The 25,849-nt window shown below is 51.5% G+C and overlaps 11 protein-coding genes across 11 annotated transcripts; 4 read left to right on the top strand and 7 right to left on the bottom strand.

Moving 5' to 3' along the window:
• The first annotated feature begins 396 nt into the window (after nt 1-396).
• PV10_07848 (uncharacterized protein) lies at nt 397-2,080 on the top strand. Its single transcript, XM_016372802.1, has 2 exons — nt 397-472; nt 539-2,080. The coding sequence occupies exon 2, from the start codon at nt 661-663 to the stop codon at nt 1,792-1,794; it is 1,134 nt and encodes a 377-aa protein (XP_016222134.1). The 5' UTR covers nt 397-472; nt 539-660; the 3' UTR covers nt 1,795-2,080.
• Nucleotides 2,081-2,107: 27 nt separating this feature from the next.
• Nucleotides 2,108-3,524, bottom strand: PV10_07849 (uncharacterized protein). Its single transcript, XM_016372803.1, has 2 exons — nt 3,217-3,524; nt 2,108-2,878 (listed from the first exon to the last, which is right to left on the bottom strand). The coding sequence occupies exon 2, from the start codon at nt 2,808-2,810 to the stop codon at nt 2,484-2,486; it is 327 nt and encodes a 108-aa protein (XP_016222135.1). The 5' UTR covers nt 2,811-2,878; nt 3,217-3,524; the 3' UTR covers nt 2,108-2,483.
• A 44-nt stretch (nt 3,525-3,568) lies between these two features.
• On the bottom strand, nt 3,569-5,813 carry PV10_07850 (uncharacterized protein). The gene has a single exon (XM_016372804.1). The coding sequence runs from the start codon at nt 5,537-5,539 to the stop codon at nt 4,046-4,048; it is 1,494 nt and encodes a 497-aa protein (XP_016222136.1). The 5' UTR covers nt 5,540-5,813; the 3' UTR covers nt 3,569-4,045.
• A 526-nt stretch (nt 5,814-6,339) lies between these two features.
• On the top strand, nt 6,340-8,072 carry PV10_07851 (uncharacterized protein). The gene is made up of 2 exons (XM_016372805.1): nt 6,340-6,458; nt 6,532-8,072. The coding sequence occupies exon 2, from the start codon at nt 6,577-6,579 to the stop codon at nt 7,963-7,965; it is 1,389 nt and encodes a 462-aa protein (XP_016222137.1). The 5' UTR covers nt 6,340-6,458; nt 6,532-6,576; the 3' UTR covers nt 7,966-8,072.
• PV10_07852 (uncharacterized protein) lies at nt 7,186-9,374 on the bottom strand. The gene has a single exon (XM_016372806.1). The coding sequence runs from the start codon at nt 9,157-9,159 to the stop codon at nt 8,092-8,094; it is 1,068 nt and encodes a 355-aa protein (XP_016222138.1). The 5' UTR covers nt 9,160-9,374; the 3' UTR covers nt 7,186-8,091.
• Nucleotides 9,375-9,551: 177 nt separating this feature from the next.
• PV10_07853 (PHD finger-like domain-containing protein 5A) lies at nt 9,552-10,784 on the top strand. The gene has a single exon (XM_016372807.1). The coding sequence runs from the start codon at nt 9,710-9,712 to the stop codon at nt 10,037-10,039; it is 330 nt and encodes a 109-aa protein (XP_016222139.1). The 5' UTR covers nt 9,552-9,709; the 3' UTR covers nt 10,040-10,784.
• Nucleotides 10,638-12,492, bottom strand: PV10_07854 (uncharacterized protein). The gene is made up of 2 exons (XM_016372808.1): nt 12,137-12,492; nt 10,638-12,043 (listed from the first exon to the last, which is right to left on the bottom strand). Exons 1-2 carry the CDS (start codon nt 12,153-12,155, stop codon nt 10,950-10,952), a joined length of 1,113 nt encoding a protein of 370 aa, XP_016222140.1. The 5' UTR covers nt 12,156-12,492; the 3' UTR covers nt 10,638-10,949.
• A 191-nt stretch (nt 12,493-12,683) lies between these two features.
• Nucleotides 12,684-15,101, bottom strand: PV10_07855 (uncharacterized protein). The gene is made up of 2 exons (XM_016372809.1): nt 13,602-15,101; nt 12,684-13,548 (listed from the first exon to the last, which is right to left on the bottom strand). Exons 1-2 carry the CDS (start codon nt 13,960-13,962, stop codon nt 12,935-12,937), a joined length of 975 nt encoding a protein of 324 aa, XP_016222141.1. The 5' UTR covers nt 13,963-15,101; the 3' UTR covers nt 12,684-12,934.
• A 1,149-nt stretch (nt 15,102-16,250) lies between these two features.
• Nucleotides 16,251-17,997, top strand: PV10_07856 (uncharacterized protein). The gene has a single exon (XM_016372810.1). The coding sequence runs from the start codon at nt 16,806-16,808 to the stop codon at nt 17,232-17,234; it is 429 nt and encodes a 142-aa protein (XP_016222142.1). The 5' UTR covers nt 16,251-16,805; the 3' UTR covers nt 17,235-17,997.
• Nucleotides 17,998-19,393: 1,396 nt separating this feature from the next.
• On the bottom strand, nt 19,394-21,505 carry PV10_07857 (uncharacterized protein). Its single transcript, XM_016372811.1, has one exon. The coding sequence runs from the start codon at nt 21,203-21,205 to the stop codon at nt 19,901-19,903; it is 1,305 nt and encodes a 434-aa protein (XP_016222143.1). The 5' UTR covers nt 21,206-21,505; the 3' UTR covers nt 19,394-19,900.
• Nucleotides 21,506-21,992: 487 nt separating this feature from the next.
• Nucleotides 21,993-23,279, bottom strand: PV10_07858 (uncharacterized protein). The gene has a single exon (XM_016372812.1). It carries the CDS (start codon nt 23,201-23,203, stop codon nt 22,151-22,153), a length of 1,053 nt encoding a protein of 350 aa, XP_016222144.1. The 5' UTR covers nt 23,204-23,279; the 3' UTR covers nt 21,993-22,150.
• Between the last annotated feature and the right edge of the window lie 2,570 nt (nt 23,280-25,849).

Below are 25,849 nucleotides of genomic sequence, written 5' to 3' on the forward strand. Positions count from 1 at the left end.
TTGATGATATATACCCCGTATGTCCCTTTCTTAATCGATCCCTGTATCAAGGTTTCCAAAGATCCGATGGTTGACAGGCACCACAGGCAAAAGATTCATTGGGTCTCTGGGGAGTGGCTGGTGAGAGCCAGGAGGGGCGATGGGGCGATAAGGTCGGAGGGGCCAGGGCCTAACAATCTGGGGGTTACGAGGGTTCAAAAGCACCGAAAAAAAGGTGATAGTGGGTGCATATTAGATATGTTTAGCATGATTACCATATTAGACATTTTTGGTCCCTCTGGTCGTCGTAGAGATGAGCTGTCGCATAATTCCTGCCCGATTAGGAAGATGTAAATAGTCTTGGTCCACGTCACCTGCAGCGTCTCACCTACAAAGGTGGCAGGCACGCCAGGTTCCAGCCACCGCAATTACCAGCATAACGACTTCTACCACCATAAATCATCACATATTTCTCGTTCTGCAAAGAGTTGAAGTAAGTGTCTACATCCTCAATCATTATCGGTGGATCTTTCTCTGATTGCCAAATAATTATTCCAAGAGCACCGACCACATCAACCCCATCCGAGCGCGACCCTCCGTCCACTTTCGCACCCTACGGAGGAGGCATAGACATCTGATCAAAGCTCGATTCACGGGCCATCTGGCTCACCTTGCATCCGCATGGCGCCTGTCACCTCCAAACTCGATATTCCCGATCTCATCTTCTCCTCCCTTGAACTCGACGTTCATGATGTCAAGCCTAGAGACTCTCTCACATCATTCTCGAGCAAAAGATCGTTTGTCTTTGGAGACCACAACCCTCTAGTGCCCCGAAATGATGATGTCTCCCCGCTTCTCTCACCAATTGAGACGTTCAATGTTCTCACGGCGAGAGATATCGAGCTTGATCCCAATTTCAACCCTTCAGAAGGCTCCGTCGACCCAACCGACGTCAACATGAAAGGCATCCAAGCTCTCTTTGCAATCATAGGAGCCGCATTTGTCGTTCTCATCATCTGGTTCTTTTTCTGGGCCAAGAACGGGGGATTTCAATGGAGAAAAGGAGATTGGGACGACTACAAATCGTCTGTCTTGAGACGGAAGGGCCCCAACGGCACCACCCTTAGCAATGCAACCAAAAGCACGGCTCTTGGTGGTGGCAGCGTGGTCGGGGATGGATACTCTGATAAGAATAGCAGATCTTCATACGACGCATCCACTGAGACCATGACCAATGTCGATCTTTCCTCAGACGCTCCAATTCTCTCAGAAAAACAAGGCAAGAAGTACAAGGCAAGGAAAGAGACCAACAAAGAACGCAAAATCCGCGAGGCCCGGGAGGCAGAGTGGGAGGGCGGTCACGATAATGACGTGCGAGCCTATCGTCATGAGAAAGTGGCTCGAGTTGGCGGATTGAACAAAGACTCGGATGGACAATGCTTCAGTACCGAGTACAGTGGAAGTGACCGAACCAGCAATGTCTTTAGCCAGAGCTATCGTCCCAACAACCACCCGCCACCACCTCCACGGCACGCCAGCCCTGAGAAACGCCAGAGCCGCCGGGATTTCTCGTACGGTCAGGACAGCACCTTTACTGCCACCGAAGCCGCTCGATCATCTCGCTACCACCCATCCAACAAGAATGTTAGCCCGCAGAGACCGATTCGAACCGTCCCAGGATCGTTCCATCAGCAGACAGAGTTGGATGCCCAGAGTCAAAACACCATGAGCTATCATCACCCAATTCCAGGTCTTGGTGGACAGAACAAGGCAAATGGTTACAGACGGAACCGAAGGGACAGTCTTGACGACTAAATGAAAAAGGTTGTTGCTAATTGATCAGCTGAAGATCAAGTTGACGACGAGGAATTACATTGTACACTGAGGGAGTTTTGCACCATGCTCGTATGAGTTGGTAGCGAGACATGGAACAAGGCGTTTGAGATCAACATGAATCAATGAGAAGCGTGTGCTTACTGGAAGGACCAGAGAATGACCAAGATGCAATGGAATGGGACATGGAACATGTCATGATGGACAAAGGCATAACTTGCCAACATATGTAGCATGAATAAGCAACCCAATGAAACGTTTGCAACGATCTCCACGAATTGATGCCGCCTTTTTTGCGCAACGAGGTTTTATGAATTCACAAACGAAGAGGCAATCCAGTGATGTATTTCGTTAGCCCCGGATATCCTTGAGCGATAGCAGAGCAGAGCAGAAGATAGCCTAGCATTACAATGTCCAAGCGTGCAAATGAAATTCAACCGTCAAGACGCCGTTTCCATCCACTCGCACTCCCGCTTTCTCAACCCATCCGTCACTCGTAAAGAGACTTCACCTAGCCCATTCCGTTACTGTGTGCATTTTCCGTGTTGCTAGCATATTTGGTATGCCGTCCAATGGGTCCAACCGTGTCGCTAGCCAACGAATGCAAACCCAGGTTGAGTCAATGGCCACTCATGTATGTCGCAGTGGTCGGCTGGCCAACTCGGTCTCCTCTAGACCTTGTTAATCTTGGCCGTCTTGCTGGTCTTGCCATCGGTGCCACTGATCTTCTTGGTACCTGCGGCTTTCTTTGCAGGCTTGTTCTCGACGCTGCCGGTCAACTTGTCTACGGCGCCTTCGATCTTGTCCTTGACCGATGACTTGCCTTTGCTGGACGCTGCAGGAGCGCGTTTTTTGCTCACTCCCCCAGTCGCGGTCTTCTTCTTTTTGCCCGTCGCGCCCGTTCCTGTAGTGGCCTTGCGCTTCCGAACGGGCTCGACGCTGACGGTTGGGAAGACTCGAGGCTTGGAGTTGCCGGTTGCGCCGCGTGTTTGCGCCATTGTGGTTGTTGGTGGTTGTGTGTTTGGTGGGAAGATGTGCGTGGAGTGTAATCAGTTGATTGTGTCAGCTAGACAGTTTGTCAGTCAGTCAGTTGGCTGGTGGGCTGATCTCTCAGGATCCGACTGAATAAATGACTGGAGGGAAAAGGCGGGGAACGCGATGAAATGGGGCAATGGATGAACGGTCAGATAACAACAGATGCAGCTTCACCAAGGAGTGTAGAATATTTGTGAAAGGATGATAACAGGCAGATGATGGACATGCGACAAAGACTGGACTATTGAAGCAACCCAACGATATTGTAGGCACCTCTGGTGAGCAGGCAGACACCTGGGTGGGCAGAGGTGGAGCTTGGGGGAACATGGCGATCAAGAAGGGGAATCGCGTGGATGTGCATGGACATACCTCGAGGTTAGACTGTCGCAGCGATTTGAAATTGTTCAGATGGCGAAATAAGTTGTCAGCGACCAGGTTGAAATGAAAATCGCACCAAGTGACGGTGATTTTGTTGAGAGAGCGGTGGGAAAAGAAGAAGTAAAAGGGTTGCCAGGCATGGGATGGGCGGGAGGAGCAGCGCTTTAGAGTGTCTGTCTTCTGTTTCGTGTTTCGAGTTGCGAGTTGCGAGTTGCGAGGTTGCCAGTGCGCAAATCCAAGGTTCCAGGCGCCGTAAAGTCGCCTGAGAGCCCAAAACGCCCCCAACTGGGAGTTTTATCCGGGGGGGGGGGGGGGGGGGCCTTGGGTTCTGTCCTTGGGCCTCCATCAACAATAACAACAAAACCCTCCCAAAGCTGCAACTCATCCTCATCGCTGCCGCCTCCAGCCACCGCTGATATTCTTCTGTCTCTTCTCTCTTCTCTTCTCTCCCTCTGTCTTGTTGCCCATGCATTTCACTCTCACAATTTCTTCTATTCTCTTTTTTCCCACTTTCTTGGGGCGACTCAACGCAGCCACCGTTCCGTGGAATTAGCTTCTCCCTTTCCCTCATTGTCCTGTCCAATCTTCACTTTGCCCTGGCCCGCACTCTTAAACATGTCGCATTTGTGCGGGCATTTCAAGTCCCCGCTGGTTTTGGCCTAATACTGGTGCGATAGGCCAGTAACCATTATGCCAACTCAGCGTATGCATGTAAGCGCCTTTCATCCGGGGCGCTTCTTCTCACCATTGCCTATCCGTGAATCACCATCAATCAACGACAGGACGTTGTTGCTGGCAGACTCCAACTGGTTGTATTTTCTCAGTCATACCAATCCCTCAACGATTGATCTTCCAACGCTGGTCCCCCAGCAAGATGTAATGCATTTCGCACCTCCCATTCAAATTCAGCCAGTGCCCGCAGTTCAGACCCAACAAATAGGCCGCCGATCAATCCATCTACGGTACCGGCCATGAGTCCCAGACTGCTCAACAAGATCAAGATGAACGACACAAAATTCCTTGGAGACCACCAAGTAGCCACAAAGCAACCAATCGAGACCAGTGCTGATCCCACAAAATGCAAAAGCCGATACCTTCTTTGCTTTCGTTCCCGTAGAGTATATGTGTGTATCATCTGGAGTATATCCTGGTAGAAATCCTGTCCCAGATGGAATCGCGTCCCCTCCTTGGAGATTGCTTTGTCAAAGTCCTTATCGTCAACATTCGCGACTTGCAGGCTGGCATCTTGCTCCTGGGAGTCATTGAGTGCTGCATGCACCTCGATCTCGGTGGATGTTTTGAGTCGGAGCGAACTTCTTTCAAGCGTGGCTTGCACGGCGAAATGGTCACTCAAAGAACAACGAAGACTTGGGTGTCTCTCGGTCAAAGCAACCTGAACCCTGTCGACTCTCCATCCATTTCCCACTCCACTGCAAAATATGTAATCCAAACGCTTGGATTTGGGGTCTGGGTCTGTCAGTGGAATTTCTCGGTCTTGACCCTCTTCCAGATGTTTCTGATGCGCCTTGTTCCAACGCCATGTGTTCAATATCGAGTCACAAGTATGGCCATGCTCCTCGAGGCTCGTTGCCACATCTGGGATATCTGGCTCCCCGAGTCTTTTCCGTCTCTCCTTCTCTGGCGGGTCGATGCTTGCCCCGACACTACTTTGAGGCTTCACCACTCTCCACACATCTTGCACACCTGCTTGACTCTCGATCAAGACGTGCGCAAAACTTAGAGGGACCATGTTGAAATCCCCCAAACCAATGACCAAGCTTCCACGCTGTGAAGCTGCACGCATCAATTTGGCGATTTCCCATGCTTGACCTGTTCGATGACAGATGTAGCTGTCATTCGGCTCCCTTTCGTATGGTGCATGTAGATGGGTATTAAACACCTCGACGTTGCCCCCGTCCGGCAGTGCAATCGTGGCGCAGCCAACACCTTTGCCCACAAACCAGTCTCCTCGGAAGAACGCCGTTGGTCGACCGTTCAAAGAATAGCGATACATGGTCGACTCGCGAATCGGCCATCTACTTAAAATGGCCAACCCGCCACCGAAGATTCCCGAATGGTAGAACTTGCCATATGGAAGGGTGGATCGGGTCCTATTTCTGATTGTCAAGTAGTCGGAGAATGTCCAGCATTCTTGGAGGCCGACAATATCTAATTGAGGTGAGTATGTAGCAAGCCGATTGCCTATTTCGGACAAGCGTTCCGAACGATGTTTGGATAGGTACTTCAGGCCCCAGCAATTCAAGGTAAGAATGTGGATGGTCGAGACCTGGTCTAGGGAACCGTTGTGATCCATTTCAGTGCTTGTGAGAATAGACTTGAGTATTTGGCAATCAGAGATGGACCGACTGTCAGGAAAAAGGAGCTTCAACTATTCATAGTGCCCTTGCCAAGGCGACCTGCAGCGGGAGGTTAAAAGTTGAGAAAGAAGCCATGCCCATGAGAAGGATCGAGGTGTGATAGTAGGTTCTTCAATAGGCGAGAAGGAAGAGGACAGGAATCAATAGGGAATGCATCAACAGAGATCAAAAGTGCACTAGAACCGTTGTCACTGTCGATACATGACCAAGCGAGAAAAGAAAGAAGAGAAGAAAATGGTGCTGGAATGTCTTTCTTTGTCTTTGGAATCGAGTGTAGCGTAAGTGAGGTAACGCGCATGCGCATGCGCACGTGATGTGACGTAGACTAAACTCTCACGTGAATTTGATGCCTAAGGTACACATCAATGGGCTCAGGTCACGCTTGAATCATGGCCCATAGTTGATGTAGTAGTCAAGTATGTGATCTGGATATATGCTGGATATCAAGCCTCATGAAAAACAACTCCAAATAGTCACTTTTCACATGGACGCACAGTGCAGCACGACCATACGCATCTGCACTGTCGATCTACCATCTTATCCCAATTATCAGCCAATCAGATCCTTTGGAACTTGTCTTCCTAGCCAGGATCTGCGAGAGTCACATGACCCTGAGAGGCGATTATGACTACGGCAGAGTATAGACGCGTGGAGTGAGACGCGCCATTGCAAAGGCATCAAGGCGTGAAGTGAAGGTTATCACGTCTGTTTGACTCAATCGTATTTCATATTAATTGTTTACCATGATTTACTCTTGTGGTTTTATGGATATGATTATCATGTATCACAGTCATCTACAAAACAGACAACGGCATTGTTAATTCTTCCAACCCTCGCACAGCAATCGTTTGAGTAGTAGGTGGGCATCCAACTCTACGTCGTCAGTCGTCGACTCGACGCAGGAAGTAACCATTGCTACCGCTATCAGATTAACCTGTGACCTGGTCACCTGGCACATTCTCTTCATGGCATCATGTCCTTGTCTGAGCTACCCCATGAACTGCTTGTCTTGATCTTTCAGACTCTCGATTCATCCTCTCTCAGGCATGTGCGGTTGCTGAACAAAGCGTGCGCCTCGGCTGCTGCTATTCCTCTCTTCCACACAATCCACCTTCGCCCGCTCCACCGAAGTTGGCGTCGAATCGACTGCGTGAGCACTGCCTCACATCTTCAAAAACATGTCAGGTCTGTTCATCTCAACACTGATGTCCTCAACCCCAATCACGGTCAGCAACTGCGAAGTCATGGCTTCCGTACCCTAATCCTACAGAAGAGTTACACCTCCATCAGTGGCCTCGCCGTCCGGACCATCTCTGAGGAACAGATCGATGCTCTCTACTTGGCCTACATGGATATTCTCCGAGAGCAAGTCGCCTTTGAGTCGATTCGCCCAACTGATATCCGAAGTGTCTTGACCAGCTTCCCCCATCTTCAAGAGATCTGCTGCCAGAGAAATGGCTGTGATTACGAGCCTCTCTTGTCCTCCTTCATCTTGTCTCCCGCGTGGCCCGTTGCTCGATCTCCCTTCCGCCACTTCTACCGCGTCTGCATGTCCCTGCAGCTGGAATCGCTAACCCTAGATCCCTTGTCTTGGGGCGACATCCTTTATCCCTTCACTCAGACCGAGCAAGAACTGCGCATGACCAGGACACAGAAATTGAAGCTGGGCCTCAATAACGAATCCTTCGACCGCGACCAACTTATGCAACCCCAACACCTGAAACGATTGGTAACTTACCTGTCGCTCTTCTCCAAGTTGCAGCATCTTTCAATCCACCTCGGGACCTTAACACGACAACCACGATCTCCACGATCTCCTCCACAGAATAAAATCTCAAACGCCGTAACAGGCATGATATTCCCGACGTTGAAACACGTGTCCTTTTGCTCCTTCAACACCGAAATCTCGCCTCTGCTGGCCTTCCTCCGAAACCACTCTGCCACCCTCCATCATCTCCATCTTGAAGATGTCACCATCTTACCAAACATCCTATCCGCCAGTGGAGAAGATTCTGTGATGGAGCTGTTTGGAGAAATCCGGGATGCATGCAACTTACAAACCGTCACACTGTCCGGCACATTCACCAACCTGCGAGACGAAGCTTGGGAAGTCAGAGACGACAAGAAATCACCGGAGTGCTTGTGTGTGAAGCTGGAGATGTACATGGCCCGCAAAGGGAAGTGGCCAATTGGCGATTCTCCTGCACACTACCAGAGACAAAGATTGGACCGGGCCGAGTGGCTAGAAGAAATCGAATACACAATGCAGAGCTCCGAGTCTCACACGGAATATTTGACCTTTGAGGTGGACGATTCGTGGCAGGATTTGAGTTGGCAATGGGCCACGCATTTATTGCTCTAGTAGCGCCAGTGGTCGCTGGTATGAACCAGGGGACAAAAATCATGTTTCAATTCTCAGAGCTTGCATCGCCTAACGATGCCACAGACGCTTGTGTCCAGACGAGTTGTTCTTGGTTCGAGCTGTGATCTAGTATATCACATCGTCTTCCTGGCCCTGCTCGAGCTCTTCCCCGCCATGCTCATCCTCATTTCGACTTGGTTGTGGTCTGGCGTCATCGGTCCCATCTACCCGTGAACCTGTACTCGCATCGACTGCACTTGATTCGTGTTGCCCATTGCTTTCAGAGGGCACGGGGGGATCTTCTCTCACGACCTCGTCGACCTTGGCACTGCCGTTGGATTTGTTCCCAGAACCACCCTGTTCATGTATTGAGCCGTGAGACGAATCATGGTCGTTTGCCGCCTGAGTTCCATTTCCTTGGTCATGCCCTGTTGGATTGGAACCATCTCTTTCTTCTCCGTCAGCCCGCACCTTGTCGTTCTCCCATTTTTCAATCTCGCTGCGAATAATGTCCTCCACCTCGGTCTTTTGTCTTTCCACTCTCTTGGTATCTTCGTCCCTCATCTCCCACGGCCGATAATACAACTGAGGCTCCACGTTGGTCCTCAGAAACCCTGCCGCAGCCCGCATATTACGATGCCGGATCTCCATTGCCTCGGCATCCCACAGTCTTTGCTCCGCGCGGCGAGAGCGATCCAGTTCTTCTTTCTTCCTGCGCGCTTGTAGTGAGATCTCCTCGGACTCGCGCCGTAGCCGTTCCCGCTGGCGCGACTCGATCTCCGCTCTCCGGTCAGACGGAGAAACGCCAGGTGATGCGTCTGACACGCTGGGTTTGCGCGGTCCGTTGTTTCGGCGCCCAGCTGGTTGTGACAGAGTGCCTAGGATTGATCCAAAGAGTCGTCGATTGCGGGATTTTTCGTCGGTGTTGAGGGACCGTTGCCGTGTCGGAGGGGAAATAGTTGCGGCCGTCATGGCCGGTGTCGATGTCGCTGTCGTTGTCGCGGTGGGAGATGATACATGTTGGCGCGCCGATGTCGAGGGCGAGGACTCGCTGGTTAGTCGAGGCCTCTTGTTTGAGTCCGAGGCCTCGGATATCGATGATTGACGCCTTTTGAGAGTTGTGGTGTTTCGATCATGGTGTGTAGGAGGGGACGAGGGCGCAGGCTCAGGAATGGCAACTGCTGAAGATATCATTTTGGGACTGATGAAGTTAACGAATGATGATCTCAAGGATCTTGGTGTACAGGGCTCGTGGGCTAGAACATTAGCTTGCCCGTTCAATCAACGAGAGTTGTTTTGTTATCGATCAGGAAGAATCAGATGTCCACCATGGCTTCTCCTGGGGTAGCAGATGCAGGCCGGTTACTACAGAATGTATGCAAGCAAATCTCTGTTGAAATCAATCTTCTTTCAGCCTCGTCGAGTCTATTATCATCCTCGCTATGCTTTCCTGTTTGGCACTAGTTATGCGGAGAAATCCGACTAGTCCCGATAGGGATTTCCATAGTGGCAAGGCTTAGCAATTGTTCGACAAGGCTGAGAGGCCGCTTTTTAACCACTCTGCCACTTTCACTTTGATCATCACCACTGATTCTTCCATCTTCTCTTCTTTCCTTCTCTCTTTTTCACTCCAGACACATCTCCGAGCCTTCAATCATTCTCTTCTTGAATTCTCAACCTTGTAAACCGACTACCTCACACCTTCCGCAAACGTTTCGAACCTCTACCACTCGTTGACAGAATCATGTCTCGCCACCACCCAGATCTCGTCATGTGTCGCAAAGCGCCCGGCATCAGTTTGGGACGGCTGTGCGATAAATGTGATGGCAAGTGTCCTGTATGCGATAGCTATGTTCGACCGACGACATTGGTGCGCATCTGCGATGAGTGTTCGTTCGGCAACTACCAGAACAAATGCGTCGTCTGCGGTGGCGAAGGCATCTCGGACGCCTTTTACTGTTTCGAATGTACCCGTCTGGAAAAAGACCGCGATGGATGTCCTAAGATTATAAATCTTGGAAGTTCCAGGACCGATCTGTTCTATCAAAAGAAGAATTTCAGAAATCAGTACTGATCCATTTTGGTGACATGTTTGCAATGACACAGAATGACTCGCCAGTGGGACGATTGTGCCTTTGACAAGGAAGAACATCAGCAGTTGCCTTGTACAGCAGGCAGGAAATGGCAATACGGCTTTTCAATATGAGAGAGCGCTGATGATAGCCATGACTGGGACACTTCCACCGCAGTTCGAAGCCGGCAATATCGAGGCCAATCCGCCACCCGTGCGGTATTTAATCCATAATGGCTCGCCTATCATGCCGCCAGCTCTTTCAAATCAGCCAGTCCCAGCGTCGACATGGTTTCCAGCAAGACGATCAACAAGTTCGAGCCAGAATCAGACGGGTACTATTACACAGGGAACAAACACCTCAACCTTCTTAGGTTATGAGAGGGGGTTTTGCAGAATGTGCACTCATCACGTTTGAATCACTCCCCCGGAAGCGACGGGGGGATGCACCGGTCTGGGCATGAGCAAGAGTCGGTGGGCTGGGACGATTTCATACTCAGTCTTCGACCTGCAGTTTACGGCCGCCGCAAAACGACGGAAATCACATGACGATGAGAGTTGAGAATGTCGGTACTCTGCTTTGGGATGGGGATTATGTGCATTCTTTGAGGATTGCTCAGTCGTGCTCATTCCAATTATGATCATTATCATCACGATAATGGCTTGAGTTGATATGCATCTGAACAAAGTAGAACTCATCAATTCGAAAAATTCAAAAATGCCATTCCATGTCCATCCATGTATGACCCAAGAATCTTTTGTTTATTCGACGTGCGATCTCTTGCCGCTATGCTGTGAACCGATCTACATGTATGGAATGCAATGGCCAATCGATGTCAAGGGTTGTTGGTGCTCCTGACACGGTCTTCCAACAAGTCGACAACAGACAATTTTCCCATGCGGTCGTGTCTTATCACCTCTTTCCAGGTCTTTTGGGTCTTGCAAATCCAGCCGACCTGCCGCCACTCGGGGTCGCAGTGCCACTGCCGGGCTGACTGTCACCGTCATCCTGCGGACCGAGGTGAATAGCGATTTCCTCGTTGATTCTGCCGCCACTCAAATCTTCCGGGTCGCCGGCCTCGAGATTCTTGACGACCTTGACGCCTTCTTGCTTGGCGATGGTCAAGACAGCTAGGCGACTCGAGGCGTAAATCATGCGTTCCTTGATCTTGCTCGTGCCCGGGCAGACGTAGATGAAGATGACGGCACTAGAGCCCGCCGATGCAACGTAGAAATTGTAACTCGGAGTGTCGGATGGAATATGGGAATGCACACTACTCGGCTCGACACCGCGGTGCGTTTTGGAATGCTTAATGGTCTCGCCCTTGATCTCGATCCCAAACTGGACCAGAAGACCTGTGCTGTGTCCACTCTGCTGGGCGGCGGCAATCTCTCGAAATGCAGCTTTAGCATCGTCGGTTACGTTGATCTGGATGCCGGTGCTTGACACACCACCAGCTTTAGCACCGCTGCCTCCGTCGCCCATCAGGTCCCGGCCACGTGTGCCATGTCGCTCCTCGTCCTCGGCTCTTTTCACCGCCTGCAGCTCGCGTTCCTCGGTGCTGAGGATGGCGCTGTCGGCATTGCCCTGACCGGATGTACCCTGGGGCCCGCCACTAGCATCGTTCCACGTGGTGACGTCCAAAACTTCCTCGCGCTCAGTCAGAAAGACCGACTCGGCGAATTTCTCTTGCCCGAGTTCCCGCACCAGGGTTGCCCGCGTGGCTGCAAACAAGGTCTTCTGGCGGACAGGGGATCTTGAAGGGATGTATGCGGCGGAGATCAATGACGGGGACTGTGGAGTGCGGCGGAGAAGGAGGTACAGAGGAGTGGTGGGTGTCAGCAGCTCCGACAGGGCATTGAGCGAGGTTTCCAGGGTGGATGAGCCTGAGGGAAATGGGATTGCGGCGAGTGGGGTCAGGGACTCGGATGTAATGGTGATGGGGAGAGCAAAAAGGGTGCTGTCACTGGTAAAGGACTTGAAAGCCGCATGAAGGTCGGCGGAGGCTGTAGGTAGGCAGCAGAGTGGTTAGTTTGATGTTGGACTTGGTCGAGAATGGTCTTGGGGGCTGTCTGGGAATCTGAATATCGTGGACGAACCTGATATTCCAGATTGCATGATGGCTAGTCTGACTGGTTTGGATGCTGGGACGTGGAGGAAGGGTCGAAGGGAAGTTGAAGGCCAAGGACAAAGGTGCTTCGTCTTCTGTTGGTGCAAGAACTATATTGTGTTGGATGTCACACTCGGATAGTTTCCTCTCGGAGGGTTAACCAGGGTCGGAGACGGGAGCCTTGGAGAGGTGTCAGAGGGTAAACAATCACAAGACTGACCCGGCCTCTTGTCGTAGCATATAGTGCCCAATTCTTGAACGGTGAATGGTATTTGGAAGGGCTAATCGGGTTTGTCAGAGACTGAATCACGGCCTTGTTGGTGGGATGAACTTGATAGACACGTGGAGGAAGTTACTTGGAGTCACGTAGACACGAGGCGAAGGGCAGGCGCAGTCTCATGTCAGCCCCGCCTGCCCGCCAAAAGGCTGAGGGGGCCAGGCTTCGAGCTGCATTGGGCCATGAATACTTGCCGCTCTATCGATGCCATTATGAAAAAGATGACCAGATCAACAGATCAACAGATCAACAATTCTGACGTCGACTCTCTTTTCAAGATGCAATCCTGCTTGCGTAAATGCACATTAGATTGTCCAACAAACCATATTCAAGTATGCGCCACTCTATGTACAAGATCAACCTAATTCTGCGTTTTTTGAATGCCTCGCCATGCCGGATGATACATGAGATGGTGGCCTCATACAGTGATTTGACAATGCCGAATCATCATGCACCAATTCAATCATGTTCAATGCCATGCTAAACGTCAAGGTTGAGCGTTCTGCCTCTTTATTCCTCGTAGCTGCCTCCTGTGAACGGTATCCGGCTGTCTTCTAGTTTCTTCTTGAGGTATTCATACACTGTGAAGGTGACTGCTTGGCCGGGCGCCACTCGCATCACTCGCGGAGTGATTCCCTTGTAGAATGCTCGAGCGCCTTCTTGCTTGAACATGTCTCGAGAGATGTTCACAATTCTGGAAACCGCAGTCTGACCCGGTTCCGCAGGTGTCTTCTGGAGTCGGGTCTTGATCGTGTCAATGGGAGCATTCGAGAAAGGTCCCATGGCACCGGAAATCAAACCGATAAATGTCGTTTGGTATGACGGCAGGTTCTGGCCTTCGTACTGTGGTTGCCACTTTTGTAGCTGCTCCTTGAACTCGGAGTATGCGGTGAAGTTGACGGCCTGGTTGGTTCCTTGTCTCAATGCGGTCAGAGACACTCCGCGATAAAGTGCGCCGATGCCTTCCTCTCGGACCACCGTCAGGAGAGCATGAGGTGCGCTTCGGTACTTGGGAACGTCCAGTGGGTCCGACAGACTGTGGTATTGAGCCTGCATCCGAATCTTGACCACTTCCATGGGTGTCACAACGGCGACAGCTTCGGTAACACCTGCACCGAGACCAGCTGTCATCAAGTCAGTAAGCATGCTTAAGAAACGTGGTGCTTTTCCCACATACCCAAAAACGTCGCTTTGGAAGTCACCACTCCTTGTTCATTGGCTAATGCTTGCTTGTACCATTCATACGATGTGAATCGAATAGCCATCTTGGGGATGATACCACTTAACACGGCACCCAGTCCCTTGTATAAGCCCAGGAATGTTTCTCGTTTAACAATGTCCTTTCCAGTCTGGTAGAACCCACGCGGCTTTTGTCCAGGTGTTCTTCCTCGTCTTGAAAGCTGCATTCGCACTTTGATTGTGTCCAAGGGATGACACACCAGGGCTTCCATCATGCCCGCACCACCACCGGCTATTAGGTTGGTTGCAGCGCTCGCGGGCTTTTTGCCCCCTTCACCCTTGACACTTTTCGCCGACATGGTCGCGACTGCCGCCTCGGATGAGGATCGTTGCGGGTGGTCAAAGAAGGTGGTTCTGAGAACGGTGGCTCCACCAGTGGTTGATTTCTGTTCGTGTCTTGCAAAGGGGAAATAGCCTGGCTTTTGCGCTGCAAGCTCCAGTGACCCAGCTGGCTACTTTAAGTATGGCAACGACAGTGGTATCAAGCACAGCAAATCCGATGCAAAAGAAACAGTTTTTCTAATCCAGTCAAATAGCTCTGCACAATTGGCTGGAGAGGAGAGAGGTGGAAAGTCCAAAAGGTCGAGAAAAAAACCAGCGGGGAAAGCGAGAGTCAAACTGAGGAAGACCGAGTTGTTTTAGTATACAAGAGGGTCTGGGAAGATGTGCTGAGCAGGAGCCGAAAATGCACCGTTCTGATCCGAAGCATGGGGAATGGCAACAAGTAACTCCGTAGACTCCAAGCAATTTTCCTTTGGCGCACGGCCAAGTCGTGAAATCGTCACTGTACGGACGCGTGCTCAGGTACAGACAGCTACGGTTCCGCATCACAGGACACACTTTTCCGGTGTGCCTCACAAAATTCTTGTCATGTCGAGCTCCCTTTCCGCCGAGGCACGGATAGACTCCCGCTAGAGGGGCCCCAGGCACGGGGGCTGAAAAATGGACTTGAGCAAAACGGCCATGTCATCATAGCTTTCGCTAGAACGATTCCAGTGGCACGAGTGGCACGAGTGGCACAAAGTGGCCAGGCGGCTGGACGAGCCCGGGCGGGGATTTTGGTGGGGAGCTGATCCCACTGGGCTTATTGGTGAGTGGTCCAAGGGAGAAGACCAGTGAGGTATCCCAGGGGTCGTGTCAAGGTGTTGTGTGGGATGCCAGGCATGTGGAAATCTGTGCGCAGTGTACGGAGTAGGGAGTAGTGTAGGAAGAGACTGATGGGTCACTGGGTGTGGGCGCAGCCGCGCAGTGGCAGACAACTTTCGGAGATGCGGGGGGAAATCAGCTCGGATGATGATTGGTGCAACAGTCAACCACCAGAAACACGTGATGATCAACCTCGGTAAATGGCGGCCAGTCATACACAGGAGGCTCCTTCCCAAAAATATGGTTTTGTTCCTTCCCAGAAAATGTCATTTCCATGTGATGACAAAGAAAGGAATGAATCAAGGAAGGAAGGCAGGAATGCCTTCATGCCCATCTCATTCTCTTGATGCTCTAATCGCGACAACTCCTTCAATCAACCAAAAGTCTCTATGCAGACAATTTGCCCATCAACTAAATTGAATCGTCGACTTGTCTAGATTCATGGTCGTGTCGGGGTGTTTTCCGGCCCGCTCCCGAACTTGACCGACACATCTCGCCCTGGATATCCTCCCATAAGCCCGAATTTTTCCGCCGGCGACATCGGGGCGGTGGTTCATCTCTGCACTCTAGCCATGGTTAATTGTGCAAACAACAGCCATTGTGTGCTGGTCCGAGGCTGTCCCCTCGTTTGGGACTCTTCATTGGTATTCTTGACTCATATTCCCTTTCCGCGAAAAACTACTCCGTACCTTGGTCCTTTTCCATGGCCCACTGACAATATCGCCGTATGTACCCCGGTTTATGGCCGCTTGAAGCTTCCACCGGCGCTGGCTTTCCACTGTGGGCTCACGTTATTCCTTTCCACTGCAAAGAATCTACCTGTCCTCGGTATGCTAGGCACGTGTACATACTTGTATGCTTTGGGCAATATCACTTTGTCGAATATCAGGTGCCTACATGCCTACATGCCTGCACATTGCCAAACATGACCATCACCAGGGTTTGCATGGTTGAGAGTAAATCTACCTAATCCCCCAATGCTGAATAATCCCCTCGTCTTCCCTATGCCGACAATGGCATTGGGCTGGCTCATTACTCATGCGGTACCTGAAACCAGGAGCCTTGCTCGCTTCACCGAGGCAGGCATTCCTTGGACGAACTTTGACGTTTAAAATCAGCATCCCCCCCTGGTCTCTGCGTCTGATACTTTTGCAAAACAGGCCCGCTGTAACAGCCAGGTCAGCTTGGTCAGGTTGGGTGGCTGAAGTTGTTCCAGTGACAAGTAGCCCTGATTGATTGACTCGAAGCTGGCCCAGGTGAAGATTCCCAGCTTCCTGGCCACTCTTTGAAATTGGAGCGCAAACCATTCTTGATTCTCCGCCAGTTCGCTCGCGACCGCACCCAAGCCTGCCACCCAGAAAAGGAGAGCACATTCCTCGTGACTGGCGGGCAAGTCCTCAAGTTGCGCGGCCACGCTGGTAAGACGAGCTCGAAGAGGTCGGGCATCGATCGCCGCTTTTATGGTCAGCATTCCGTCGACTGGTGAGTACGGGGCGCTCGCAGGGATAAAGGCTAGCCACACAATCAATGCCAATCGAAGACAATCGGTCAACTTGTGACGCCATGAGTCGGTCGTTTCAACGTCTTGATCTTTGAAGTTCAGCAATTCGTCTGAGACGGTGTAGCTTCGAGCAACGGCCCAGTCCCGATCCGGGAGCAAGGGCTGACGTGGCGCGGCGTGCCAGTGACATTGGATGGCACAGGCCAGATTGACTACTTGTTGCAGGACCTGTTGAAACGGTCGACTCAAGACCTCGCTGTGTTGAGCAAATCTTGCGCCTGCTGGGATTTTCCCGAGTTGGCGCAATGCAGTCGTCACGCATGTGTATTGTTGTGTCGACAACTCGGCCGTCTCCCACCGTTCTTCCACCAACGGCGGCCGGGCGGTGGCAGCAGCTTGATATCGGTCGGCCACCCAAAGCATTCGTCGCAGGTAGGGATCTAGGTTGCGGAAACCACCAAAATATGTATTACAGAGATACATGGTCATGTTACCATGCATGGCCACCCCTTCCCAGTTTCTCCGATAACTCTCCAGCGCCCACAGGTACAAAATGCTCTGGATCAACTGCTGAGTCACCGGACGACCTTCAGCCAGATAGCGCCGAAGGAGTCGAATGGCTGCGTCTGCGAGTCTCTCGGGAAGATCATGCCGTGCAAAGTGGTACTGCTCGACGTACTTCATCCGAGCACTCGCGGCGGTGAGCAGCGAAAGAATGTGCAGTTCGTCCGACAGCGAATTGCGAATGACTTGAATGGCAGGATTCGCCAGTCGGGCCTTGGGGTCACCGATAAAGGCCACAATGTCCAGTCGAGTGACGGTAGGGAAGAATTTAACCACAAAGTACTGGAGGATGCGATGTTTCTCTGCATTCATGGACACTTTAAATTGACCAAACGGCTCCATGGCGACCACCTTTGGTGAGAGCAGAGACAGCGTGGATGGACTGTTCTCGAGGAAGAATTGGACGGCGGGACTGTGGTCGGCAGCGGAAATGTCCGACGTTTCCTCATTGTCAGCTACATCTTGGTCTGTCACGACATCGTCGGTATCCCAGGCTGAGCGGAGAGCGGGTGACAGAGAATGGGAGGCGGCATTGCTGGTGATCCAACCCAGGGGCAGCCGCGAGCGACTGAGTCTTCTCTTCTTCAGACGCTCCTTTATCAGATCGCGTGATCGCTGAACATGCTGATTGATTTCTCGGACATTATCGGTGTCGGCCTTGCTGTTGGAAAGAGACTTGGAGTCTGCGGTCTTATTTACAAAAAGCAGGGCCAGTCTGTCCGACATGTCCTCAAGTGTTCATCTTGGTGGTTGTGGCTACGTAAAGAGGCATGACCGCAACATGACCAAGTTCAATCTGAAGAGTTGAGAAGAGATGAGGGCCACGATAATGGTGATACCTTCTTAGACACGTTCCCAGGCTTAGGCTTGGTGTGACATGATATCTACCGGCCAACGCTCGAAAGGGTCAGCATTGACCGCGGGCCAGTCCACTAGGAGGATTAAGCGAGTGCCCCCAGAAAGACAGCGTTGGCGACAAACCAATCTGGATTCCGACTCCTGTGGCTGGTGAGAGATTCGCGTCAAAGGCCAGTGGAATTACCTAACTACCGCAAAAGGCCTGCCTGGGGCCTGCGTTTCCATTCGGGGGGTAATCTCCAGGTCAAAATGTCAAATGGAGGGGAGAGGAGGGGCATGGTTAGGGGACAATCACAACAAGGCAGGATTGCCCATGGCTGCATGCACCTGGCTGAGTCAAGCTGACCGTTGCTCTGCATACCTAAAGCAGCTAAATCGAGACAGGGTCTGCAGGTCGGAACCGATGCCATGTCCAATAATGGGTGGCGGGGATGGATCATTATTGTCTGCCTCAGGGCGCGAGGCACTCACGATACTGCACCTCAAGGACGCCGTGGGAGTTGAAGGGACTTGTGTCAAGCATACGCATCCTCAATTGGGCGGTGTGGGGACTGCTAATTCTGGGAAGATGCTGGAAATAGTTGCAAGAAATGCTTGCCAGATCTGTGGCAGTCAAGATGAAGAATGCAGGATGCAGGACGACGGTAGTGGTGGTGGTGATGATGATGATGGTGGTGATGGTAGTGAGTGATGGTGACGGTGATGTCGGTTCCTCCAAGAGTGTGCATATCTGTATTGGGCTATAACAAGTTGGACGCCCCCGAATAATTGGTCCCTTGGGCCCCTCGGCCCTTGAACCCCCTGTACTGAGAGCCTGAGAGACCCGAGGGACCTAACTCAGGTATGCCCCCAAGGGTGCAATCTACTAATCCTTGATAAAACTTACCTATACCAGGTACCTAGGTAGGCATCTGCTCCCGGGTATATGCACCAACCCCCTGCGCGCTGTATACAGGACACGTACATGCGTTTGATGCAACAGTCTCGTGATTGGCGCTTAATGGTGTCTTAAGGGCGGCGCAGGCCCGAGGCGGCCCTCGGCCCCTTTTATAGCCCCCCCGTCCTGAAGGGGCCTTCTAGGCAGCGGTTTGGGGGACTCGGGCTGCAGGCATTGAACATGGCCATGCCTGGAACAACCCCCCATAATGGGCTGACTTGGCCGAGAGAGCCTTCTGATTTGTTTTTCTGGCACCTGGGGAGTTTTTCCCATGCTCACCGCCTGCCTGGATGATATGGTGAGGGTATGATTGTGATGGATGATGCCTTGAGCTTCTTCGATCTCTCAATCCGTGCATTCAGCAACATCCTTGTCCATTGGCCTCGCATGTGAGCCTGCTATTCGATTCAATGGGATCAAGGGGGCTCAGTGGAGGGAGGCACATGACGCTTTCTGCTCATTGAGATCTGGCAGGCTTCGGTGGCTTTCCCATCCATCCATCAGCTGTATCTATCTGGCTGGACCCCGCGCCATCTCCGCCAACATCAACATGATCGACTCACTTTTGCAGCCACGACACGAGACTCCTTTACTCTGTAAGGCGATGGGACCAGCCACCAGCAAGCATCTCCAACCGTTCTCGTGGCATATTCCCTATTTTGATACCTCGCGGGTCGTTCACACGGTGGGGGGACGCCACCCTTTGGCAAGTCGTCACTTGCAACTCACTTCTCTCACCTTTTCCGTGACTATTTGCGTTCGATTCCGGTGTAATAGTGTACTGTATGCAGGCCGCGTTGCCTATCAGACGGCACCTATATTGAGTATGCATGTGACGGTGGCTCAGACTCTCTCTCACTCAATCACTCTCATGTCCCTTCCAATCCCGGTCGTGGGTACATGGGATCGTGTCTTCGAGGCATCGAACTCTCCCCAGTTTCAGCAATGTCAGGCTGTTTGGTGAGTCAAGCCTTAGTCATTCAGCCACTTCTCCAGGCATGGTTTATCACTCTCCATCACTATTGGCATGAGATGATCGCTAGATAATTCACATGATGATCCTCTCAGGCATGTTTGGCAGTTCCAACGTCATTCATTGTTCTCCGTCCGCTCAGATCGTACATAAAATTCATACAGCCACCGATAGTAGGCAAGAAAGCAAATCGCCGCCAGCAATTGGCGCGCACAATCAAATGGCGCCCAATCTCAATCACAACATCGATCCCGCACCTCAACTCAGCATTGCGACCAACAATCTTTGGTAGTCTCCACTCGTCTCTCCCCGAACCCTCGTAACCAAGTCCCTCTTGTACTTGTGGGCGAAGGCGCGTTTGACCTGGTCCATTAGAGCTTTATCCCAGTGAAGCCTGACGACTCGCGAGACCAGGAGATTGTCTTTTGTCCCCAGCCCCGCCATTGTGTCTTCCAGCAGGACCGCTTCGGTCATCGCCCGATCACACGCACGACGCACCATCAGCAGCAGGGCATCTTCCATGTGGCCAGAAAATTCCGACTTGATGACCGACTCAAGGTCCCGTTGATACTTTTGCTTGAAGTTGTTGGCAATGGCCCGGATTTGGCCATCACTCCGCTGAGATAGAATGCTGCAGACGGTAATTTGATCAGTGCCCATCCGTGCGCCCATGGCACCGTGTAGCTGTGAACTATCTCGGTCGACCTGAGTGGGATCAATAAGCGTCGACTCCTCAGCCCGCGTAGCCGCCATCACCATGCTGAAAAGTTGCTCTGTTTTGAGGGACAAATCACCTTTGACGGCGGATTCGAGGCTCTCACGGAATGTTTGCTGATAGGCCTGCTTGATGGCCCGCATGTCGGCATTGGATCTGCCGATAAGAATGTCATTTAGAAGAGTTTCTTTCGTGCCGATCCCTTTGATGGCGCGGTTGACCTCATGGACATCATACATCAAAGGTCCTTGGACGATTCCGACAAGAGCGTCTCGGAAGTACTTTGAGGTTTCGGATTTGATATCGGCTTCGAGGTTACGCCGCAAGCGTTGGTTATAGGTATTCCGCAACAAAGCCATTTGTAATGGGTCTGGTTTGGAGAGGATACGGATCAAAGTGGCCTCATCGGTGCCAAAGCCTTTCATTGCGGCTCGCAAGGCATCGGCGTCTCGGGACGCATCGCCTTGCGCTTGCGCTCGGGGGTCATAGCCTGGCGATGGTGGTGCTGGCTGGCCGCCGCCGCCATATGATCCTCCAGGCGGGGGATATCCGCCTTGAGGATAACCGCCATGATGCTGTGGTGGTGGACCTCCCCAACCGCCTTGCTGCTGTGGGGGGCCTTGATGATACTGTCCTGGGGGAGGGCCAGGTGGGGCGTTCCAGCCGCCTTGGTTATATTGGCCTGGAGGTGGCCCTTGAGGAGCACTCCAGCTCTGCTGCTGTTGATTGTATGGAGGATAGCCCTGATTGCCTTGAGGAGGACCAGGAGGGCCGTTCCATTGCTGTTGCTGAGGATACCCTTGACCTTGTGGAGGGTATCCACCGCCTTGTGGTGGGCCGTATGACATTATGCGTATAAGATCTGCTGTCTCGAAAACACCGATGTGATGAGGAGGAAGAAGTGGCGGGGGTGGATGAGGATATTAGGAGGGGTCCGGGTCTTGGTCTTGCGCAGGGTGGACGAAGAAGCGCAGGAGCAGCAAATCGTGACAATGACGAGGATTTCGTTCGACGAACTTGGAACTTTGTAGCTCAGAGTCGTTGAGAATGATAGGAGGTTATAATAGAGGCTGGGTAAAAAGCGTCCAGAAGAGAGAGATCAAGAAAGTGTGTATATAGGCAGAGTTGTCTGTAATGCGATGATGATGATGCCGCGGAAGATATACGAAATGAGAACGCCACAATGACGGGTGACGGCATGCCCCGCGCCTTCCATTCCACGAGTCTGCCAGAACTCTGGGAAGGTGGCAGGACAAATTCTGGCCATTGGTTGGACAGTCTGTGGCTAACCTCCTCTTGGTGCCTGTTAATCAAGCCTGTCATGCGTTCATGCCCTGCTCAGCTTTGTGGCGGTGCTGGGAATAATCTTCTTGGCGATGGTGGCCCTTATTCAGCAAGACATTTTGTATCAACCTATCTGTATACACATACAGTAGACTATGACAAGCACCACAGTTGAATCATCGTCAGTCACCCTATGGCAGGTATTAAAATATGCCGCGCATGGCCAGCTCCAAGTGATACGAGTCTTGAGTCTTTAGGTCTATAAGACGATCTCCGATCAGGGGAACCATGTCTGGAGGAAGCCACGAAACTTTGAACGAACGAGGCCTCGGCGCAGTTGCCGCCTTGAGTGGCGATTCTTGGTACCTGCCGTAACAATTACATACTCTGTACACTTGATGCTCCTGAATCATGATTCTTGAGCTCATCTCAATCTTGACTCATGCTTCCACCTGTTTCATAGCAACAATGGAATATCACTCCCTCATTCAGCTCATGCAGTTCATGTATCAGAGCTTACTTTTCCCACCAACAAAGACCTTCTGTTCTAGCCATTCGCGAATGATCTTATTGCATTCATCTGGGCGTTGCCATAGGGCCCAGTGGCCAGCATTGACCTCACGCCTGGTCAATTTGGGAATTCGCTCACCCATCTTTGCTGCCATAAAGGGCTTCAGGGCAAGGTCCTTGGTTGCAAGCACAAACAAGACCTCTTGCTGAAGCGTCAAAGCCTTGTCCACCTCTTGCTTTGACTTTTTGCCCTCGCCAAAGAAGTGCACCCATTCATGCATGTAGTTTTCCTCACGGGTTCGATACCAGTTCAATGGGCCATTGACGCCATGTCGAGCATACTCGTCCACATAATAATTCATTTCATCGTCGTCTAACAATTTGTTCTTGCCGACACGTCGTTGCTTCTCCAGGTCGATACATCCATTGGAGTCAAAGGCAACTTGCCCCTCCGGTGTTCTGGCTCCATACATGTTGTTCAGAAATTGACGGATCTCCGCCTTTGACCGTACATGCTGCTCAATCTCCCCAGAGGCAAAATGAACTTGATATGCAAAATTGGGCAATCGACTCTTGACCTGGATCTCCAGCGGTTCGTACTTGGCATTGGGAGGGAAGTACGGGGTGCAGATGCTAAACACCGCCGCGATCAAGTCGGGGTAGTACTGTGCAACTCGATATACAATCGCACCGCCCCAGTCGTGACCGCCGAGGATGATACGATTGAGACCCAGTTGTCGGCAGAGCTCTGCCAAATCATCGCTGACTCGTTTGTATGTATAGTCCCTGACGGTGAAAAGTGGTGAATCAGTTCGTCCATAGCCCATACAATCAGGCGCAATAACATCCAGACCCAGGCTCGTCAACATGGGGATCTGGTAACGCCAACCAAGTGAGATATCTGGAAACCCGTGAATCAAGACCACTGTGCCACGATGAGCAACACCCTTGGCCGCAGGGCTATAGAGATAACCATAGTTGAAGCCATTGAGATTAGCCGAGCGGAGAGAAATTCGCGGGTCGTTGTATGGTTTGATCTTGTCAACAGACATGGTGACCGTGGAGTAATAGAGGCGGTATATCTATCTAGTCAAGGTCAGTATCTATGCAATCAACCAGACCCAAGAGTCGAAGTCGAAATATATGTCCTCACCATCAGTCAAGCAACAGATTGTGTTCCGTGGCAGTGCCGAGGTTGTGGACTGTTGAGCGAATCCCCAGCGTCACCGCTCAAGCGTGGCCTGGGCCCTCGGGCGGCCTAGGCGGGTAATTTCTGGTTAAGGATATGCCGAAAAGGCGGGGCTTTCAAGGATGAGGCCGTGGGTACTACGAGTACGGAGTACAGGTACTCTACGGAGGACACGGACAATATTGGACCTGATGCCTAGGCCGTTGACCCTAACGCCGTGCTTATTACTACTACTTACTGAATACTCCGAGTTCTCTCTACTCGTATACGTATCCTGGACATACTTTATGCCTGGGCCGTTAACCTTCTCTATGCCTAGTGGAGGAGGCTGTTTAACTAGCAGATGTCCAGTTAGTCGCAGCCACACAGCTTCCAGCCTTTCTACAACCGATGGCCCAGCGTAACGAGACATGCTCTTGAGCTTCAGCTCCATCAAGATTCAACTCTCAATCTGCCATGGAGATATGTTGTTCCGTCATCCGGACACTGTACATGAATGTCGTGTCACGTGATATGACCCATTTTGGCTCTCTGGTTGAGCTGATTACCAAAGTGTTGCATCGTCTCTGAAGAGTCAGTGTATCAATCTACTTGAACCTCTGCATGGCCATTGTGGGCTCGAGTATTCGTCATCCACGTTATGCCAACAATATGCTAACAGAATGTTTCGCACTGATTACCACGGACCACGGCTCTTGTTCCCTTCCCAGTTTCCAGTGACTGGTTGTTGGGCCTGAACAGGACCCCTGGAATTGCGTGATACGCCAGTTCAATGAGCACATCCCCCAATTGCCTCACCATAATAGTAATCCATTCGGACACAATGTTGTCCCTTGAGCACTCCTTGTCATGCACAGGCTGAAGCTAGGCAACCTTCCAGTTGCCTCGAGGGGCTTTAAGTTCATATCAGTCTAAGTTTAGTTGTTTCCCTCGCGTCCACATCCAACTTCCCCCAGGCTGTCCTACGGTGCGCTGTCGTTCAGCCCAGGCGAATATTCCGTCATGTATTTTTGATAACAACTGTACCTTTGCATAGTCTTGTCCTTCTCACTCCTCAATTTCCTCGATCTCTAGGTGCTGTCACCCCTTCGCTTGAATCATGCGGCAAGATATCGAAACATCCCCTTTGCTACTATCGCCTCGAACTTCCCATGGATCTCTACACGATGATTTGCCGTCTTCGACATTACAGTCAGTTCGACACGAGCGCAAAATCGAGAACGATGTCCTCCCAGAAACATCCACTTCCGGGAGGAATATTGGTTGGGCCAGTGCATTCATCCTAGTCATGTCTCGAGTCATCGGAAGTGGCATCTTTGCCATGCCTGGTACCATTGTTCAAACTGTGGGAAGCCCCGGTCTGGCTGGTATACTGTGGATTGCTGGTGCGCTCGTTGCGTGGGCAGGCTTAGCCATCGACATGGAATATGGCTGTATGCTTCCTCGATCAGGAGGCTCCAAGGTTTACCTGGAGTACACATATCGACATCCTCGATTCCTTGCCTCGATACTTGTAGCAGCTTCAGCTGTTCTCCTCGGTTTCACCGCCACCAATTGCATCGTCTTTGCTAAATATACCTTGTTCGCGTTTGGGCAAGCCCCTGACGACCTCAGCGTCAAACTCCTTGCCATCGGCCTCTTAACCTGGATCACCGTTGTTCACAGCTGCTTCTACAGGACTGGAATATGGATTCAAAATGTCCTAGGTTGGCTGAAGATTGCATTGGTTGTGTTTATGATTTTCACTGGTCTCTTTGTAGTCATCTTTCGACCTCAAACATCGACAGCTTTCCCCGAACAAGCCAGCCGGGAAAAGGCAGTCTATGCTTGGGATGACCTCTGGACAGGGTCAAACTGGGGCTTGAACAACCTGTCCACTTCATTTTTCAAGGTGCTCTATTCATACGCCGGCCTGAGCAACGTCAACAATGTGCTAAATGAAGTCAAAAACCCAGTCAGGACCCTTAAATCAGTAGGACCAGCCGCCCTTCTGACTGCTTGTATCATGTACCTTCTTATCAACGTCGCATATCTGGCCGTGGTCCCTTTGGAGGAAGTCAAACAGACGCGAGAGCTGATTGCTGCTTTGTTCTTCCAGAAGGTGTTCGGACAAGGCTTTGGAGATGTGTTTCTGCCTCTTTCAATTGCATTGTGTGCTGCAGGAAACGTCATGGTGGTGACTTTCAGCGTGGTAAGTCCCTTCAGAGTACAACACGAAAGCCTATAGATGCTAACAACCTTCGAGTCTCGAGTCAACCAAGAAGTCGCTCGACAAGGATTTCTCCCGTTTTCCGAACTGCTGGCTTCCAACAAGCCATTTGGAGCACCCATGGGTGGTCTGATTGTTCACTACATCCCATCATTTCTCGTGATTGCATTTCCGCCATCCTCCACCGTCTATTCCTTTATTGCGGATGTGGAAGGCTACGCTGGCCAATTCCCAGCTTTGGCAGTTGGGGCAGGTCTCTTGTTGCTGCGAGTCCGAAAGCCAGACCTCGTTCGGCCGTTC

The sequence above is a fragment of the Exophiala mesophila genome (genome assembly GCF_000836275.1).
Source record: "Exophiala mesophila strain CBS 40295 unplaced genomic scaffold supercont1.5, whole genome shotgun sequence".
NCBI lineage: Eukaryota > Fungi > Ascomycota > Eurotiomycetes > Chaetothyriales > Herpotrichiellaceae > Exophiala > Exophiala mesophila.